General features: G+C 40.1%; 1 protein-coding gene across 1 annotated transcript in view; it reads left to right on the forward strand.

The window, feature by feature from the left end:
• Positions 1–18196, forward strand: part of MRPS9 (mitochondrial ribosomal protein S9) — a 62167-nt gene that overhangs the window by 13095 nt on the left and 30876 nt on the right. Inside the window, exons 3-4 of the mRNA XM_075563336.1 lie at positions 15691–15753; positions 15843–15873. Coding sequence (XP_075419451.1) covers positions 15691–15753; positions 15843–15873 — 94 coding nt within the window. The remainder of the gene's footprint in view (positions 1–15690; positions 15754–15842; positions 15874–18196) is intronic.

Consider the following 18196-nt stretch of genomic DNA (forward strand, 5'->3'; position numbering starts at 1 on the left):
TTCTAATGAATCCTTTAGAAAGAGAAAGCGGGAGCTGCAGCGGCCTGCTACAGAGTCAGACTGCAGTTTGTTTCCAAATAGGGGTAAAGTATCTACTCCCATAAGTTATCATTCTTGAGACTACTTTTTGTACCATTTTCTTTTTATTCATTTTTTGGGTACAGGTTTATTGAGATATAATTCATGTATTATACAGTGCACTCCTTTAAAGTCTATGCATCACTGGATTTTAATCTGTTCACAGAATGGTACCGCCATCACCACAGTCAAGTGCAGAAATTTTTATCGCACCTAAAAGGAACCCTGCACCCTTGGTTACTTAGTGTTTCAGCGGCACAAATGCCGTAAGTGGTAGCTTTAAAACAGCATTCATTCCCTGTTTTCTTTTTTCAGCCACTCAGACCACTACTTAGGCTTGAGGGTTAAGGAATTTGGGGGGATTTGGTTTGTTTGTTTTTAAAGGGTCAGATCATGTATGTTGATATAATTCATCTCTAGAAATGAAATCAACAATAATGTCCTGTTGGGTTTTTTTAAAAAAGGAGGAAAAATAATATTTAAATGGATTTGGAGTCTTTTGTGACAAGTTCATCTGAAACACACACACCCACACCACCCCGATTTTATTTTCCTACGACTTTTCAGGCGAAAAGTCTCAGTCGGGGGCTTGGTCGTGCCTCTTCCTTCCAGTAAATAGCGCTGAATGTTTGAGTGCTTTGGCTTGTTGACAGTCGTCACAAGGCAGCTGTCATCATCTTTGTTTGCTGTGCCTTTGACCTTGTTGGGCTTCATTCTGTTTTATTTTGTTTTTGAGATGTTTTTAAACTCAGAAGTGATTAGATTTAGGATCAAACCCTATGACTTCATTACAATAAAATAAGAAAAATCCTGTTTCAAGCAGTACTACATTCACAGGTGCAAGGACCAGGAACTCCACATTTACTTGGGGGGATAAAATTCACTCCCTGCATTCTGTCCTCCATCCCATCATTGTCCTAGGCAACCTTCAGTCTATTTTCAATCTTTGTAAATCACTTATTCTGAGCCTTTTCTGTAACTAAATAATATGATAGGTACAATTTTGCGACTGGCTTCTTTCAGGTAGCATGCTTTTAAGGTCTGTCCCTGTTGTAGCATGTATCAGTACTTTATTCTACTTTGTTGCTGTATAATACTTTGTTTTATCTTTGTTTTATACCGCATCTTCTTTATCTAAATATCATCAATTAAGAGATACTTCATGGTTTTCACTTTTATCTAGTATGAATGCTGTCGTGAACATTGTGTACATCGAGTCAGTGCCGACACATAGTGACCCTATAGGATAGGCGTATGCTGCCCTATTAGGGTCTAAGACTATAGCTATTTACCAGAGTAGAAAGCCCCATCTTTATCCTGAAGAGCTGGCTGGTGGTTTCGAACTACTGATGTTTCAGCTCACAGCCCAATGGGTAACTACTATACTACCAGGGCCCCTGTGGACGTACTCAAGGGAACTTCAAAGAGTTTGTGGAAAATGGAGTTACGAAGAATGGAATTTTCCACAGACTTCGTGAAGCCCCTTCGTATTTTTATTTCTTTTGGATATCGACCTTGGTGTAGTATTGTATGTCATACGATAACTTAGTGTTTAACTTTTTGAGGAGCTTCCAAGGTGTCTTCTGTGTGGCTGTAATTTTTCCAAACCCATCAGCTATTTATGAGGGTTTGAATTTCTATTGCTATTACCATTCTGCCCCTCCCTTAGTGAGTATTGGGTGGTACCTCATTGTGGTTTTGCCGTGCATTTCCCTGATGACTAGTGACACTTTGCAATTTTTCAGGTACATGTTGGCCATTTGTACAGTTTTGTAGAACGGTCTTTTCAGATCTTTTGGCCATTTCCCTCTCCCCCCTCGCCCTGCCAATTGTTTTTAGTTTTTAGACTCATTTTAGGTTTATGGAAAAATTGAACAGATAGCTCCCTTTTATAATAGCCCTGTCCCCACACAGTTTCTATTGTTGATATCCTCTTTGAGAGTGGTACCGTGACAGCTGAGAAGCGAATCTCTCTCACTGCCATCAAGTTGGTTCCGACTCATAAAAAGCGAACGCTGATTCGATATTAGTGACCGAAGCCCAACGTTTACCTTAGGATTTATTCACTCCTTGTGTTGAATAGTTTTGTGCGGTTCGACAAATGTTCTCCGTTACGGTGTCATTTAGGATTCGTGTATCCAGATTCAGTTGATTAATATTTCGTTGAGGATTTGATATTTGTAATTAATACTTGTCTGTAGCCAGTACTTTCGTGTAATTTGGGGTGTGATTTTGCTATCAGGGTGGTGCTGGCTGTGTAAAACGAGTTGTGGAGGGCCCTTCCTCTTGGAGCTGTTGGGGGCTTTGTCCAGAGTGTTGCCGAGCTTGGAATGTGGTAGATTTCACTCGGGAAGCCACCTGGACCTGGGCTTTTCTTTGTGGGTAGTTTTTAAAAAGTTAACTTGTTTTTTGACACGGCGCTTCCCCATCTTGAGACCTGTGTGCCCCTGTGTAACTGTTCTCTGCAGCAGAAGGATCCTGTTACCTGACTGAGCTCATGACGATATTTTTTTCCGCTGTTCATTCTGCTCTTTTGGGTGTGCATGGGTTATACTTAGCTTATTGAGAGAGACTGAATCACCAGCAGTTTCGTAATCCTACCTGAGGCATAAGGATGGCCATAAAATAAGCATGTTAAAAATGAATTGTTATTTGGAGTGGATAGTTCATTGCTTATATCTTTAATCAGAGTTTAGACAAAAGTACACATGTTCCATAATCTAATTCAGCTACTTAGTTGAAAGTCTAGGCTCACTAGAGGATTTTCACAGCTAAATTGGTGCCATTGCATTCAGATTAATTCATTATCTATTTTATATTTTCCATTCTACTTATCCAATTACTAACACAATGCTAGCTGAAGCCATCTAGGAAGCAAAATAACTTTGAAAACTTTTTGTATACATTAAAATATCTTTAAATATCCTAATCAATGTATTTCATTTTGGGTATCAAAATAAACAGTTGTTTCCAGAGAGGACATATTAACAGCACTGTAAATGTAAATGACAGTTAACATGTACTTCTGAAAGTGCTTATTTGTATAAATGTATGGTGTAAGTGGCTTTCATGTTAGTTTGTGACTTTGTACTAATAGAAAATTTGAATCATTTCCCTTGCATTTACCCAATAATGAAATATTAAAATAATATGAAGAAATGCTTAGCGTCTGTAAGATCTGGAATGAAGCTGAGTTACTCTTGGGATGAGGACTAGGAGTGTAGAACAGGTACATTTTGTTACGCAGTTGCTTTTCCTTTGCAGTCAATTCATAATGTGAAGTGATGGGGAAAGACCTGGGAATAGGAGGTTCCTTGCGGACTCTAGCCAGCATGGTTTTGAGTTAATTCACTCCCTGTCCTTCAGCTTTCTCACCTCTAAGATCACAATGATGATGCCTGCTGCCTGCCTCCACAAAGAACCTGACGAGCATAACCGAAGATGAATGTGAAGCAGTATTTTCATTTCTCGTAGTAGCAAAAAATAAAATATCACCTGAAACATTCCCTGGTTCTCTCATTGCTTTGGTCATACTTAGCTCCCATGCCACCTGAATAGTGGGAGAATTATCCGGACTGCTGCTGAGTGCATTGCTATATTGTTGATTAGTTTAAACTGGAGATGGCATCATATCTCCTGTACTGATACTTAGTTTCTCCCAACGTGCGAACTAAAAGCTTATCGGAAGCGAGCGTTGACGTTTTCCTTGACTCTGGTGCCATGGTTCTGCTGTGTTGGGCTTTCCTGCAGGTGATTGAGCTGCTTCACCGAGTCTTAACTTTCATATCAGTCAACCCCTTGGGCATTTTGTTAAATTTAGCGGGTCCTCTTTGACATGTGAGTAGGATGAAAAGCAAAAGAGGATAATAACAACTGTTTACAGCATGTAGACATCACATGTCCACCATCTAGGCCCCTGTTTTCATTTACATTGTGAAACTGTTCTTTCTGACTGGGGTTTAGCTGTGTTTATGTAGCTGATTAGCCTTAGTCAGCATTTTCCATACCGACAAAATCCTTAGTGCTTTCTGAAAATACACATATATAATTTTTAGACCAAAAACAAAACATTTTAAGCATCCAAATAATATTTGGAAGAATATTACAATTATTATTATATACTTAGAAGTTGTAATGTTTTAAAAACCACTTATATTAAAAAATATAAAAATTTATGTAGCCATTTTTTCCTATTTAGTATTAGAAATTAAGTTTTAAATAAAGTTGATTTGTTTTTCCAGATAAAGGAAACATTTTTAATTAGAATTTATAATGAAAACTACCATCACTTACTGTATAAACTGATAGATATTAGCATGTTAATATTTTAAAAATGTGTAGTATAGAAATTGACTTATTTTATTATTGGAAAAAAACAAGGCTGGTCAGATGTTTCTGTATTCAAAGTCTTTGTTCCTTTCACACTATCAAAGACTACCATTTTGTATACTTTCTAAAATACATTAGTTTTCCCACCATATAGTTTTCCCACCATATAAAATGGTGAGTATCATTTAGCCGTTCAGTGCTTTAAGATTTTAATTTCTAGTATGGTTGTTAAACTGCGGCATCACTCTGACTATGTGGCTTGTAGTACACATTTGCCCCTGTACTAAATGTTCTGGCTGTACTGACTCCTGTCATCTCCTTTCCTGTCAACATGTCTTCATGTCAGTGTGTCTGCCTCTCCCAGCTCTCACCTGCCTTCTCATCTGCCAGCATAACTAAACTTGTTAGGCATGTGAATTAAAACTGAGAGCCATTGGATTTTGAGTAAGGACCCCTGTGTGCCCTTCCTACTAATATAAAACCCATGAATTTATTGTCATCTATGTCAGCTCTTCGTGGGCCTTTTCCAACCTTGGTTTCTAGGTTTACAGCTTTATCCAGAGGGTTGAGTGCTAGTAGAAATCTGACCTCAATGACAACATCTATCATCTTTGTGTGAAATTGCACTCAGCTAATGTTGTATGTTGCTTATGTTTCCTTAATTAGTAAGGTTTTTTAAAAGATCACAGATGTGAGGTGGTTAAAAAAAAAGGTAAAATTTTATAAAGAAAACCTTGTCCCAGATGATGTTTATTTGTATGTTACATTACTTAGCGGATTTGTTATTGTGCCTATAGTATTACGCATCTCTTAGAAATGAGAGAATGCTTTGCAAAATTACATTGCAGTATTTAGTGCTCAACCTGTTTATTAAATTTCTTTGAAAGCAGTAGCAGGTAAAGAAATAGTATTACTAACTAAAATGAAGTTTATAAATTAGTCATAAACAAATGGAGATTTTTCTCTATTTCAAAATGGATGCACTTATCTTTTGCATAATTATATTATACTGACAATAAATAAACTACCGATTGCTCATATACACCCAACTACGATGGTGATACTGATAATCCTCAAGAAGCTTAATAGGAGGAGGAACAGTTTGCCTTTCACAAATAATAGTAGACACTAAAGTGTTATGCTGGAGATATTTTGAGCACATGCTAATTGCTAACCGTGTCTTAATTTATGTTGTAAAGATAAACTTCTTAGATTTAGTAACAGAATTGCCAGACTTGATGTATTTTTCCATCTTTTCTGCTTAGTACGTATATAAATATTTTCAAAATAAGCTATACTTTTTTCCCTGTAATTCTCAACTCTTGTGTTAGAAACCTTTCGCAGGTGACTGCAAAGTGTTGATTAATGTGTAAAAAGTATTTTGGGGCTATAACAATATACATTACTGTTAGGAGGACTCCATCAGCTGGAGCCTTGAGCTGAGTGGGGTGTATTACTCAGGATAAAGCAGTCTCATTGTGCTCCAAAGAAGATTCGAGGTGCATGCAAATTGCCGTGAGTGAGCCCTGTGAATGTCTAACAAAGGGCAGACTTAGTGATCCAGTGGTTGTCCCGCAAATAGAGATGCCAAGGCTTTGTAAAAGGTGGCAGGCAAATGGTGAGCTCACCCACCACCTGTGAACATTTAAAGTCACTGTAACACATTTGGGGCTAGCTTGGCCATTGGGTTACAGTTGCTGCCAATCTGTGTAGTACTTTTTAAGTCTTTTCGTCCTTTTTTACCTGGGCACCATAGAGGGTTACTTGTTGGGCTGCCAACTGCAAGGTCGGCAGTTCAAATCCTCCAGCTGTTCCAGGGGAGAAAGATGAGGCTTTCTGCTCCCTTAGAGATTTACAGCTTCGGAAACCCACGGGGGCAGTTCTCCGCTGCCCTAGAGGGTCTGTGAGTCAGAATGGACTCAGGCAGTAAATTTAATCCTTTGACATGTGTCATCCAGAAAGGTGGAGACCACCGCTTGATACTCTGCTTTTATTTTCCTTTTCCTGTTAACATCAATTATGTTAGAGACATTTCAGCTACATTAAATATTATGAATTCAGAATTACACTTGCCTTCACTAATGTCTTTGTTTGGGAATTAAAAGTTAAGTTCTACCTTACTGTAGAATTTCAGGAAAAAAGCCAGCAAATTGATATATAACACTACTGAAGTCTACCAATTACTTTTTAATTGGTATTATAGACCTCATTCCGAAACCAGAATGTTTTATTCTCCTAAGTGTGAATATGCCGTATGAAGTTTCTCTAATTGATTTGCTGTGCCCATTCCATTTGATGTATCATTTTTCACAATATTTCATAATTTGTGCTCACTTCTAATGAACAGAGTCGTTAGGACAGGCATGTCTAAGTACAACTGACAGCTAACATTAGGTGCCAGATGCAGTTTATAAAGCTATGTAGAACTGTAGAGAACAGTTTAAATAAATTAGCACCTGTACATTAGTCTCACTTGCTGGTAATTTATAAGCGAATCAGTAGAGATGACATTTAGGTAAGTCATTGATCAAGTTAACAGCTGCAAACCCACTGCCCAGCTGGGATACCTAATTAATAGAGATTGCATTCCTGACCCAGTGCTTCTCCTGGGTGGAGGCTGCAATCCTTTTATACTTTGATTTAAGCCTCAGAATATAGTTAAATACTTTGCCCTCACTTTAGGGAACTGTCCGATTTCCACTGTTCTAGTTGAAGCCTAAAACAGTAAGCAGAATGTTTCATGAGAGGATCATCTCATGACTTACTTGGTTAATTTTCAAAATGTAATTTCCTTTTTTTAGGGGGGGTGGTTGGCATTTTTGTTTCAGATTTAGGTTTTACTTCTGAAACAGACTATAATTTCATAACTCCAACAGGCCTCTGTGCTTATTATTAGATATACCTCATTTTTTGTTGTTGTTTTTTTTAAGAAGCGGGTTTGTATTGGTGAGATCAACCAGCCATCGTACCCTATATATTTAGAATTTTAAAACATGTATTGCGATTTTGAACCATGCAAGAACTTTGCCAAGTTGAGTTCAATACTTATTCTGGAAGTTAATGTCGGAAATACTAAATAGCTAGAAATGGATCAAGGAAAATGTTACTTGGTAAACACCACATCCTCCTCATCAGACACTGAGTGCTCAGTAGCACAATGGAAAGCCGCTCTTACTACTTCAAAAAAGAAATGGAGAGGGGGCCACAGGCACAGGTGAGCACTCCTGCCTCAAAAGCTGTGCGGCGATAATGACGATTCTTACACACACACTCTCATTCACTCACTCTCACTCCCACTTTGTGTCAGGGGTGAGGAACTCAAATGGGATAGTCAAAGGGCTTACTGATTCTGCCCTGCATGCCCCGTCCCTGTCCCCCACCCCCACCCCCGCCTTTTTGGAACTGCTCAGTAGATATATAGAACTCATTCACACAAGCCCCTTGCCTGGCTTCATGGGGGAGAGATGTGATGAGGGCCATACTGTGGGTCTTCAGACTGTATGTACTACCCATAAGCACCAAAGCTGAGGGAAACCAAGAAGACTCCCCCAGCTATTTCATAGCCCCAGCCTATGTGAGTAAATGTTCTGTGCAACCTGTGAGAGATGGAACTCGATGGGGCTGCCTTGTTCTTCCTGGTCTCACAATGTTACTGCGTCTGATAGGGTGATTATCACTTGTTAATCCCTCTTTTCAGAATCCTACCTCATAAACACCCACTGTCTTTTCCTTCTGTGACAGTTTCTGCCTTTGTCAGAAAAACAAATCCAGAGACATTCATAAGTGTATATGAAGATGCTTTATATACAAGAGCAATTGAATATTGAGAAAACATCACAGCCAGTTCAATTGAAGTCCATAAGTCTGATATTAACCCATAATGTCTGAAACCAGTCTATAAGTGCCTCTTCAGACTCACACAACACATACAATTACGCCGGGTGCAGGAAGATCACAGGACAGTGGGTGGAAAGTCTTGCGAATCCAGTGGCAGTGGAAGCATCTCAACGCTGGCAGGGGTCTCCACGTGGTCCCTTCAGCTCCAGGGCTCTAGTGTAGCTCCATATGTGCTCTCAACAGGAATGTCTTGCAAGGAGTGTGTCTGTGTCCCGCCTCCAGCGAGCTATTTATCTGCTTAGTGGCTCCAAATGAGGTCATCAAGCTGTGACCTGATTGACAGGCTAAACTCCACCCCTTCACTTTTAAGTCTCAAATTGACAGCATTATGTAACTACCACAGTCAGGTTCTGACATTGACAGATTTTACTGTATCTTTTTAACCCTGCCAACAAGCATGTTATTAAATAATGCCCTCCCTGGCTTTCTAGGGAAAGGATGTGATTAGCCCATAGTTGAGTTTTTTTTTAACCCTGTAATCAAACATCAGGCCTCAGTCCACCATTGCCATCAATTCCATTCCATCCCATAGTGAACCTACTTAGGCTTTCTGAGGCTGTCGATCTTGATGGGAGCAGATAGCCTCATCGTTCTCCCTCAGAGTGGCTGGTAGGTAAGAAACCTCAGAAAAACAAGGTCGTCGCATCGAGTTCATCTGACCTGGCATTCAGCAGTCCGGCACATACTCAACAGCGCCACCAGGGCTCCTCTCAGGTCTCAGTGGGGTTGGTGCTTTGTTCTGAGGCCTAGAGCTGCCCCCAAAGGGAGGAAATGAAAAACAGGGCAATATGGCTTGTTCACAGTTCTGTGTCCTCAGAGTGGATTTTACAGACTAAACTCAACGCCTTGTGTTCAATTGGAAAATTGTATCCTTATTGTGTATTGGGGGACTTCCCAAGGGCTCAGGAGATCAGCCCTTGGGAGGTTTTAGGTTTTAATGTTTAGTGAAGTGCTTTCCCAAAGTGAGGCCAAGGCTATCAAGCTTAAGAAGTCTGAATGAAATTGTCTACTATCTGCAAGGGGAGCTTGGGGAAAGAAAGGCTTTTTGAGAGAAACTAATTGAGGAAGCCAAGTTGGTAAAGGTAGAGATGGTAAGGTAAGTTTTCTGTCTGCAAGGGCCTGAGCAAATGCTTTTCTATCAAAATAAAGATCAAGTCACAGTTCCTGACAGACCAGATTAAGAGCAAGGCAGACTAAATGGTAAAGGTCTGCCTGCCAGTGGCAGTGCTCACTTTCCTCGCTGGTCTTGAATTAGGACTGTAGTCTTAGTCCAAGGAGCCCTGGCAGCACACTGATTAAGAGCACAGCTGCTAACTGAAAAGTGGCGTTCTCTGGGGGACGAAAGCCCTGGTCACCTGCTACAGAAGGAGGCAGCCTCGGAAATCCTATGGTTCAGGTTAGCTTTGCCCTTAGAGTCTCTATGAGTTGGAGTCAACCTGACAGCATGCATATAGCAGTCATTCTGATTCGGGGCAGCAAAGCCCACTGAGGGGAAGGAAACTAGAATATTGTCATGCTCCACATTTGGATTTTGCTTTCACTGTAGCCATAATGTGGAGTCCGCTTCCTTTCATAACTGGGGCAGAGCTGCCAATGCCAAGACAGCAGTGATTTCCAAGATTGTACTGGTAAGATTGATGACCAGTAAACTGGTGAGACAGTGATATGCAGCAGGTATGTTTGGGTGCTTGATAGGCATGTAGGTACTGAGGAGAGGATTAAGCATTGGGCTGCTAGCCTGGAAGTTGACAGGTCTAATCCACCTCGGCTCCATAGGAGAAAGAAGAGGCTCTCTGCTCTTTTAAGATTTATAGTCTCGTGGGGGGTGGGGGATTATATTGGGCAGTAAAAGGGAGATGTTACCAAGGAGTTCCAGAAGAAAGAACATGTTTTGAAGCTGATTGTGGTAGCAGTTGTATAATATTACTTGGTGTGATTGAACTATGGTGTGATCTGCTATTTATATTCCCAATAAAAAGGTTTTTTGGGAATAAACAGGTTGATAGTGTCAGAAACCTTATGCAGTAGTTTTAGTCTGTCCTGTGAGTCTGGATTGGTTCAGATTGCAGTGTTTTGAGGTTGGGGGGGGGGGTTACAAACATGCACTTTTTTCCAGTACTGGCACCATTGCTGGCAGTAGATTTTGGAGAGAAAGAAGTTGTAGCTTCTTCCCCACTCCCCACCTCTCCTTTTAGGACCTTTGATTATATAACAGTTTAAGGAAGTTTTAGGAAACTGGCTCGTATAGGGGGTTACTTATTGGGCTGCTAACCACAGGTCAGCAATTCAAACCTGCCAGCTGCTCCACAGAAGAAATGAAGATGTACAGCCGCAGAAACGCATAGGGATCGTTCTACGCTGTTTGATATGGTCTCTGTGAGTAGGAATTGGTTTGATGGCAATGAGTGTGGTCTTGGAATGAAATTTATAACCTTGCTGAAATGCAACCGAGTACATTTAGTGTGGTACGATGTTGCAGAGAGAGACTTCAATTCCGACAGGCTAGAGCTGTATAGTTGCCACGAGCTATGTAAGGTTATTTAAAATAAATAGATTAAAATGAAATCAAATGAAAAGTCCAGGCCCTCAGTTGCACTGGCCATAGGAGGGTAAATGTATATGGATCTGCAGCCAGTAGATGACTGCAGTAGTACACTTGTCTTAGTTGCACACACAGACCATTCCCAAAGTCCAATTATAAGAGTGGCTTCTGAGGGGATCTGCGGGCCACCGAAACTCAGGGCATCGACGTCACCCCAGAAGGTTACGGAGACTGGTTCCTGTGATTCCGAAGAGCAGTCCTTTTTGACTTACCATGTAGACCAAGTGCATAATGGCCACATGGGCCACTGGCTGCTTAGTGGGCAGCATGTTATATAGGCCATTGTCTATCATCACAGGAAGTATTTATTAGAATCTGAATGTTTTACCTTATGTTATTTAAAGGGAGAAATGCTCTGGAGCTATAAGTAGTATCAGCCTGCAGTTACGTGTTTACTGTGTTTTTCCTTGAAACTGATACCTGAAGAAGTGGTTTTGAAAACAGTTGAGAAAGACTATTAGAGTCATTTGGAATTTAGAATTATAGAAAATAGTTGTTTCAGCAACTCCTGAAAAAGCAGTTGCAGACTAGGCATGTTGGTAGTAGCCAGATTGAACCTAGTGAAGGGAAGAATACGGGGTGCTCCTGACACTAGGTGAGTGCCTCTAGGGACAGGGCTGGGAGTGGGGATTCAAAGTTGCTTTACTGGCCTGGATGGAACCCAGGAATCTGACATCGCACTGCTCATCACAAAGGTGGCAGCAGTTGGTGTGGAAAGGAAGAAGAAAACAAACCAAGAAAGCCAGTCCTGTGTGACTGCTGGGGAGTAACTTGGAAGGAAGACTCGGAGCGAGCAGGAGGGGAGAGGAAATACCCAGATGGTGTGGGCCTGAAAGAGCCTTGTCCTCTTTTGTGTGAGGGAGTGGGCGAGCAGAAGTGCAGCAGGGACCATGCCAAAAGAGCATAACTAGAGAGGAGTGCCAATGAGGTGCCCGTGAAGGGGATTCGGAGACGGCGTCTCATGCGGGGTTACATTTGATGGAGGCCTTGAAGGTCAAATAGAAACCGAACTCACTGCCACCGAGTCCACCCTATGGACAGACTCTCAGAGACTGTTTATGGGAGTTGAAAGCCCCATCTTTCTCCCTCAGAGCGGCTCCTCTGGAAACAAACAGGAGTGTGTTAAATGGAGAAAGAGAACAACAGATATTCCACACAGAGGATGCCGTCTGTAAATGCCCTTGGTAAGATGGCAGAAATGTGTTCGTATCAGGTTGTCTTCCAGAACTGTGACCTCTTGAAGCTGTGTTTTAAGCTTTTCTGTTTTTCAGTTTATGAACCACAGGGCTGATGAACCTATAGGGGCAGCAAGTAGAATAAGGGGTTGGGGTGGGGTGGGGGAGTAAACGGGAGATGATGTTAAGGACTCTGTGTGTTTGGAAACTGGTAGTCATTGTACTTTCTACTTGATGTGATTGAAATATGGAATGATATGATATGTATCTATATATGTTAAACTCCAACTAATAAAAGAAATGACTGCAGAAGCAGGTGAGGCACATCACTGAGAAGAAGTGACTAGCCAGTTGCCCTTTGTGCCTTCAGTTAGCAGATCTGTGCTTTTAGCTAGGACCTGTGCTTGTTTTATTATACTCTATTATTTCAGGTATAATATTGCAACTCTTATGTTTAAAATTACTCATCTATCTCTACTACTAAAAAATAACAAAAACTCACACCCACTGCCATTAAGTTGAATCCTACTTGTAGAGTTTCTGAGGCTGTAGATCAGGGGTCCTCAAACTTTTTAAACAAGGGGCCTGTTCACTGTCCCTCAGACCCGTTGGAGGGCCAGACTATAGTTTAAAAAAACACTATGAATAAATTCCTATGCACACTACACATACCTTATTTTGAAGTAAAAGACAAATGGGGCAAAAACACCCAGCGGACCCGGTAAATGTCCTCTGCAGGCCGCAGTTTGAGGACGCCTGCTTGTAAATCCTTTTGGGAGCAGACAGCTCGGCTTCCTCTTTCTCCCATGCAGTACCTGGTGGATTTGAACCATCAGCCTAGCGGTTAGTGGTTCATGGTTTATTGAGCAGCACCACTAGGGCCAATGTCGCCCTCATCTTTCTAGACTAATAGAAGGTCTAAACCATAGTAGGTATGATAAATACTTGTTGATTGCAAATTGTGAAGTAAATTGGTTGGTTTCTTTTCCTTTAGGAATAGTTGGATTATCTTCCCCATCTTGGTACTAAATGCCTGAATATTCTTGATATTGACAAAGAAGAAAACTTTGGTTGCCTGGCACAGGCAAAGAAAGGCACAATTTCCAATTTTAGAAGTTCATGTGCTAGCCTTGCAATTGATTTCAGCAGTCTTGGATTCACTTCTTACTAATTGCTTCTTTCTCTACTGTTAATCAGTAGACTCCAGTTCAGACTCATAGTGACCCTGTATATATGAGAGAATAGAGCTCATGAATGGACGGCTATATATTAGTCTTCAAATAATGTGGAGTGCTTTACACGAATTGCTAATGCCTATCAGGCTCCATTTATTGAATATCTGCTGTGTGATAGGTGCCAGCCACGGAGTCAATTCTGACTCAGAATGGCTGTATACTGCCGGGTCGTGCCCTATCCTCGCACTTGGTCTTGTGTTTGAGCCCATTGCTGCAGCCTCTGTGCCAATCCATCTTGTCGAGGGTCTTCTCTCCTGTACCAAGTATGGCGTCCTTTTCTAGAGGCCGGTCCCTCTAGGTAATATGCTTTGAGAAGTGCTTTATCTAATCCTCACAGCAACCAGATCATGTGAATGCCATTCTAAATCAGAATCAGGAGGATTGATACCGGAAAAATACTCTTATAGCTATAGTCAGACAAAATGCAGATTATATGTTAATTTATACTTTTGTCCTGCTTTTATGTTCGCCACCCTTTTTTTCTAAATTCTGAAATGTGGAAATAAGGGTTCCTCCTATTTTATAGCTCATAATGTTCAACCCAGAATGTATCCATAGGCTGTTCAACAATGCTACAACCCCAAATTCCTTTGTTCTTAAAAATAGTCACTATTTATTCCAAAAGGGTATTTACCTACGTGAGTTTTCACAACTGTGTGTGTTGACTGGGAGTTAAGCAGACACAGAAAGCAACAAAATTATGTTTTCATAAAATCAAGGTAGTCCTTTGTCTGCTTCAGAATTTCTAAGAAATCTGTTTAGAATGCCCATAGGAGATCAATGGAATAGGCTAGGGTCATGTTAGTAACGTTCTGTGCATACTAAATAGATGACAGCATGCTGGGAATGTTTCTTCTCTGTTTTGGATGTGTGTTTTAGTCTAAAAAGCAATTGGCTTATTATTTACTATTCCTTGTTCCTTTTTCTTCCATCCTTTGCTTTTTATAGTTTTTACTGATTTGTGATTTTTCCTTTTTCTGACATGATGAGTTTTGCTCTGTAGACCTTTTCTACAATCTTTAAAGATACACACACACACTTATAACAAACCTCTGTATGACAGAATTAAATAGTACCTAATCGGTACCATCTTCACAATTGTTTTGCTTGAGCCCATTGGTGAAGACACCGGGTCAAATCTTGGGAAAATAAACATTTATTTACATATATATGCATACACGTACATATGTGTGTGTTTTTAGGGTGTTTTTCTTTAAAGTACATTTCCTGACCTTTTGGCGCATTTTAGAATACTTTCAGCATACTCTTTCTTGTTATGCATTTCTTTTTGAAAGCAGAGACTGCCTATAAAACCTAGATATCCTTTGCAGTAGATGACTTATTTTTAGGTTGTACAATTTTTCATGAATTTCCTGAGTCTTGGTTTTTAAGTTAAGTTCAACAATGCAATAGAATTATCTGCGTTTTCTTTTTGCTCTAGGACTCTATTCGGTGATTGCCTACATTGTGAATTAGCGGTGGTAATTTCCATATATGAAAACTATCCCAGTGGCCTTTGTTTAGTTGTCTTCTCCCTTATGCTTGTGATGAGTGCACTCTACGTAGGAGAGTTATGCTTCGTCCTTCATGTTTTCTGGGCTTCTAACCCTCTGATGTTGGATTCAACAGCCCTACTGATGAAATGTGCAGCCAGGTTAGGGACTCAAGTTTCACACGGGCTGCCATATTCTGTGAGGATAAGCGCTGAAATCTAGTGGGCCCACAATTTGAGCATCCCAAGTTTGACCCATGGGAATCCTGTCAGTCTGGCTCTGTGTCCTTTCGAGCATTACCTTATTTGCTTACATTGGATGTCCTAAGCTCATTTAGATCCTAGACCAAGAAACAGCCATTTCTCTAAGGAAACGTTCTTTATGCTGGGAAGTGGTACTTCGAAGACAAGATTTGGGTGCTAATTACCCCCCATCGTTTTGAGGGGTAATTACTTTTGTTACTTCTATGCTTTTTTTGAGGAACATAACTAGGTAATGTTTTTTTTAAAGATGAGTTTATATCAATATGTCTGTTACACTTTGCATGTTTAGTGCTTCTTTTGAAAAATTCTTCAACATAATATATTTTTACATGCTTCAAAATTTAACTACGTAGAGTTATACCCTGAGAAGCCATGTTATCATAAGCCTTTCACCTTTCCCCCCAGTTATCCCTTAATAGATAGCTGTGCTTATTGTTTTTACTTTACCTTTGCTATGTGTATCGTGTCATGAAGGATATTTTCTTATATTTTTAATATAGTGAAATGTATATGAAAACCTTAGTTCAATGGGTAGCAGCATGTGATAAGGTCACAAAACTGAACTATAAGGTTAACTTGTTTTATGCATTGCTAATTAACTTTTGTGTATATTTTCAGAGAGCTATTGTTTACCTTTTTCCGAGTGGTTTGTTTGAGAAGCGGGCCCGGCCAGTAATGAAGGTTGTTATCTTATTTAATATTTTTATAATTTCATTTAGTTTTATATGTTATAGTAATTATCTAATGCGTTTTTTTTAAAAATTTTACAGCATCCTGACTACATTTTTCCAAAACAAAGAGGTAAGTGTATACAAGAAGGGACTAAGCAGTCTTTTCTTTACTACAGTGGTGTACTGCAAATCAGCAGCCACTTCATATGGAGTGGAGACTCTCCGGGGTTATGGTTGTTGTGAAGTGGGTAAGAAAGATTTCTTCACTCTGTTCTCACAGATGCTGCTTTTTTCAGCCCTTTGCTGCAGCCACTGTCAACTCATCTCATTCAAGTTCTTACTCATTTCTTTTTTACTGACCCTCTACCAAGCATGATGTCCTTCTCCAGGGACCGACTGACCCCTCCCTCATACTGACATACACAAAACACGTCAGACAGAGTTTCACCATCCTCCTTTCTAACAGACGTTCTTAGAAGCTTTGTTTCTCCCAGTACAGACTAGTTCATTCTCTGTCAGTCAATGGCCTGTTGAATGTTCTTCATTGACACCATAATTTAAAAGTATTCATTCTTTCTCAGTCATTGTTATGCATTGTCTATCGTTCACATATATAGGAGGTGATTAATAACACCATGGCTAGGATCAGGTGCACCTTAGTCTTCAAGTAACATCTTTTGTTTTAAACATGTTCAAGAGATCTCTTGCAGCAGATTTGCCTGACGCAGTATGGCTTTCCGTTTCCTGGTGGCTGCCTCCGTGGGTGTTGACTGTGAATCCAAGTAAAACGAAGCCTTTCAACGCCCATCTTTTCTCCCTTTGTCATGAGGCTTCCTTGTTGTCCAGTTGTGAGAATTTTTGTTTTTTTTATGTCGAGGGGTAATCTATATTGAAGGTTGTAGTCTCTGATCTTCATCCATAGGTGCTTCAAGTTTTCTTGCAGAGTTTACTAATGGTGCCCCATTTGGTTTTGGGGTTTTGTTGGGGTTGTTTGCATAGTAACTGATGCATCTTTTTTAGGAACAGATTGGAGTAGTTATGATAGCAATAAAATCCCTCTGCATTAGTTTATGTGAAAAAAAAATTTAAACCGTTGTATTGTTAGGTACCATTGAGTTAGGTCTGACTCACAGCGACTCTACTATGTATGACGGAATGAAACGTTGCCTGGTCCTGTGCCAACCTCACAATGGTATTTTAAGACCATTGTTGCAGCCACTATGTCAATATATCTTGTTTGGGAGCTTTCTCTTTTTCCCTGCGCTCTATTTCACCAAGCGCAGTGCCCTTTTCCAGGGCTTGTGATCGTCTGATAGCCTCCAAAGTACCAAGGATGGGGTCTTGCCAGACTTGCTTCTACGCAATGTTCTGATTGTGCTTCTTCCAAGACAGATGTGTTTGTTCTTCCGGCAGTTCACGGCACATTCCACTTTCATTGCCAGGATCATGATTCAGATGCCTCGATTATTCTTTGGTCTTCTTCCTTACTCCATGTCCAACTTTCACATGCATACGAGATGATTGAAAATACCATGGCACACCTGAGTCTTGCTTTTCAACACTTTAAAGAGGTTTTGTGCAGCAGATTTACCCAATGCAATGCGTCATTTGATCTCTTGACAGGTTTCTTAACATATAATTCACATAGCATACAATTCAGTGTTTAAGTAAACAGAGTTGTGCATTCACCTCAATTTTAGAACATTTTCTTCATTCTTGTATTCGTTATTATTGCCTCCCTGTTTCCTTTCAACCTCCCCCTGTCATAAAACTAAAACACTATTTGGTTCATCTATCCTGAGTTTACTTATACCGAGTTTCATTTAAAGAAAGTCATTCAAGTGTGTATATATAAATAGATATCAAACAATAAACAAAAAACCAGCAACTACCACAGAATAAAACACCAAAAAAATCTTAGTCCAAAACATAGAATGTAATAAAAGCTAGGCCAAGTTGATCATGGGCTAAAAAGAAAAATAACTGATAAGATGTTGACTTTTACCCTAACTGTATCTGTAGTAATGCACATTCCAGTACATTCAGTATGGAGGCAAGACTATCTATCTCCTTGGTCCATGGATCTAGAGAATTCAATAGAGACGTAAGCCATGTGCAGGCACTTTATGTCGATGGATTTAGGACTTTTGCTCTCATTCATAGCCTTCTGCAAACCAGGTGCTTGGAATTTAACCTCTGCTATAGTCTAGCCCCTTCGATCTTGGTTTGTATTGTTAATAATTCTTTGATTATGCTGCTTGGTGTGCTTCTTCTTTGCAGACTTAGCAAATAGCTCTCTTAGATGACTGTTTTAAAACAGGCCTTTAACTCCAGACAGCATTCTTTCTGATACCCAAGCACCGTCTTTCTTCACCACACTTTGCTTTAGTGACGGCAAGATTGAATAGGGATACATCATAAGAACTAATAGTTCTTAAATTAAGGTTTATGAT

This window comes from Tenrec ecaudatus, chromosome 11 (assembly GCF_050624435.1).
Source record: "Tenrec ecaudatus isolate mTenEca1 chromosome 11, mTenEca1.hap1, whole genome shotgun sequence".
Classification (NCBI taxonomy): domain Eukaryota; kingdom Metazoa; phylum Chordata; class Mammalia; order Afrosoricida; family Tenrecidae; genus Tenrec; species Tenrec ecaudatus.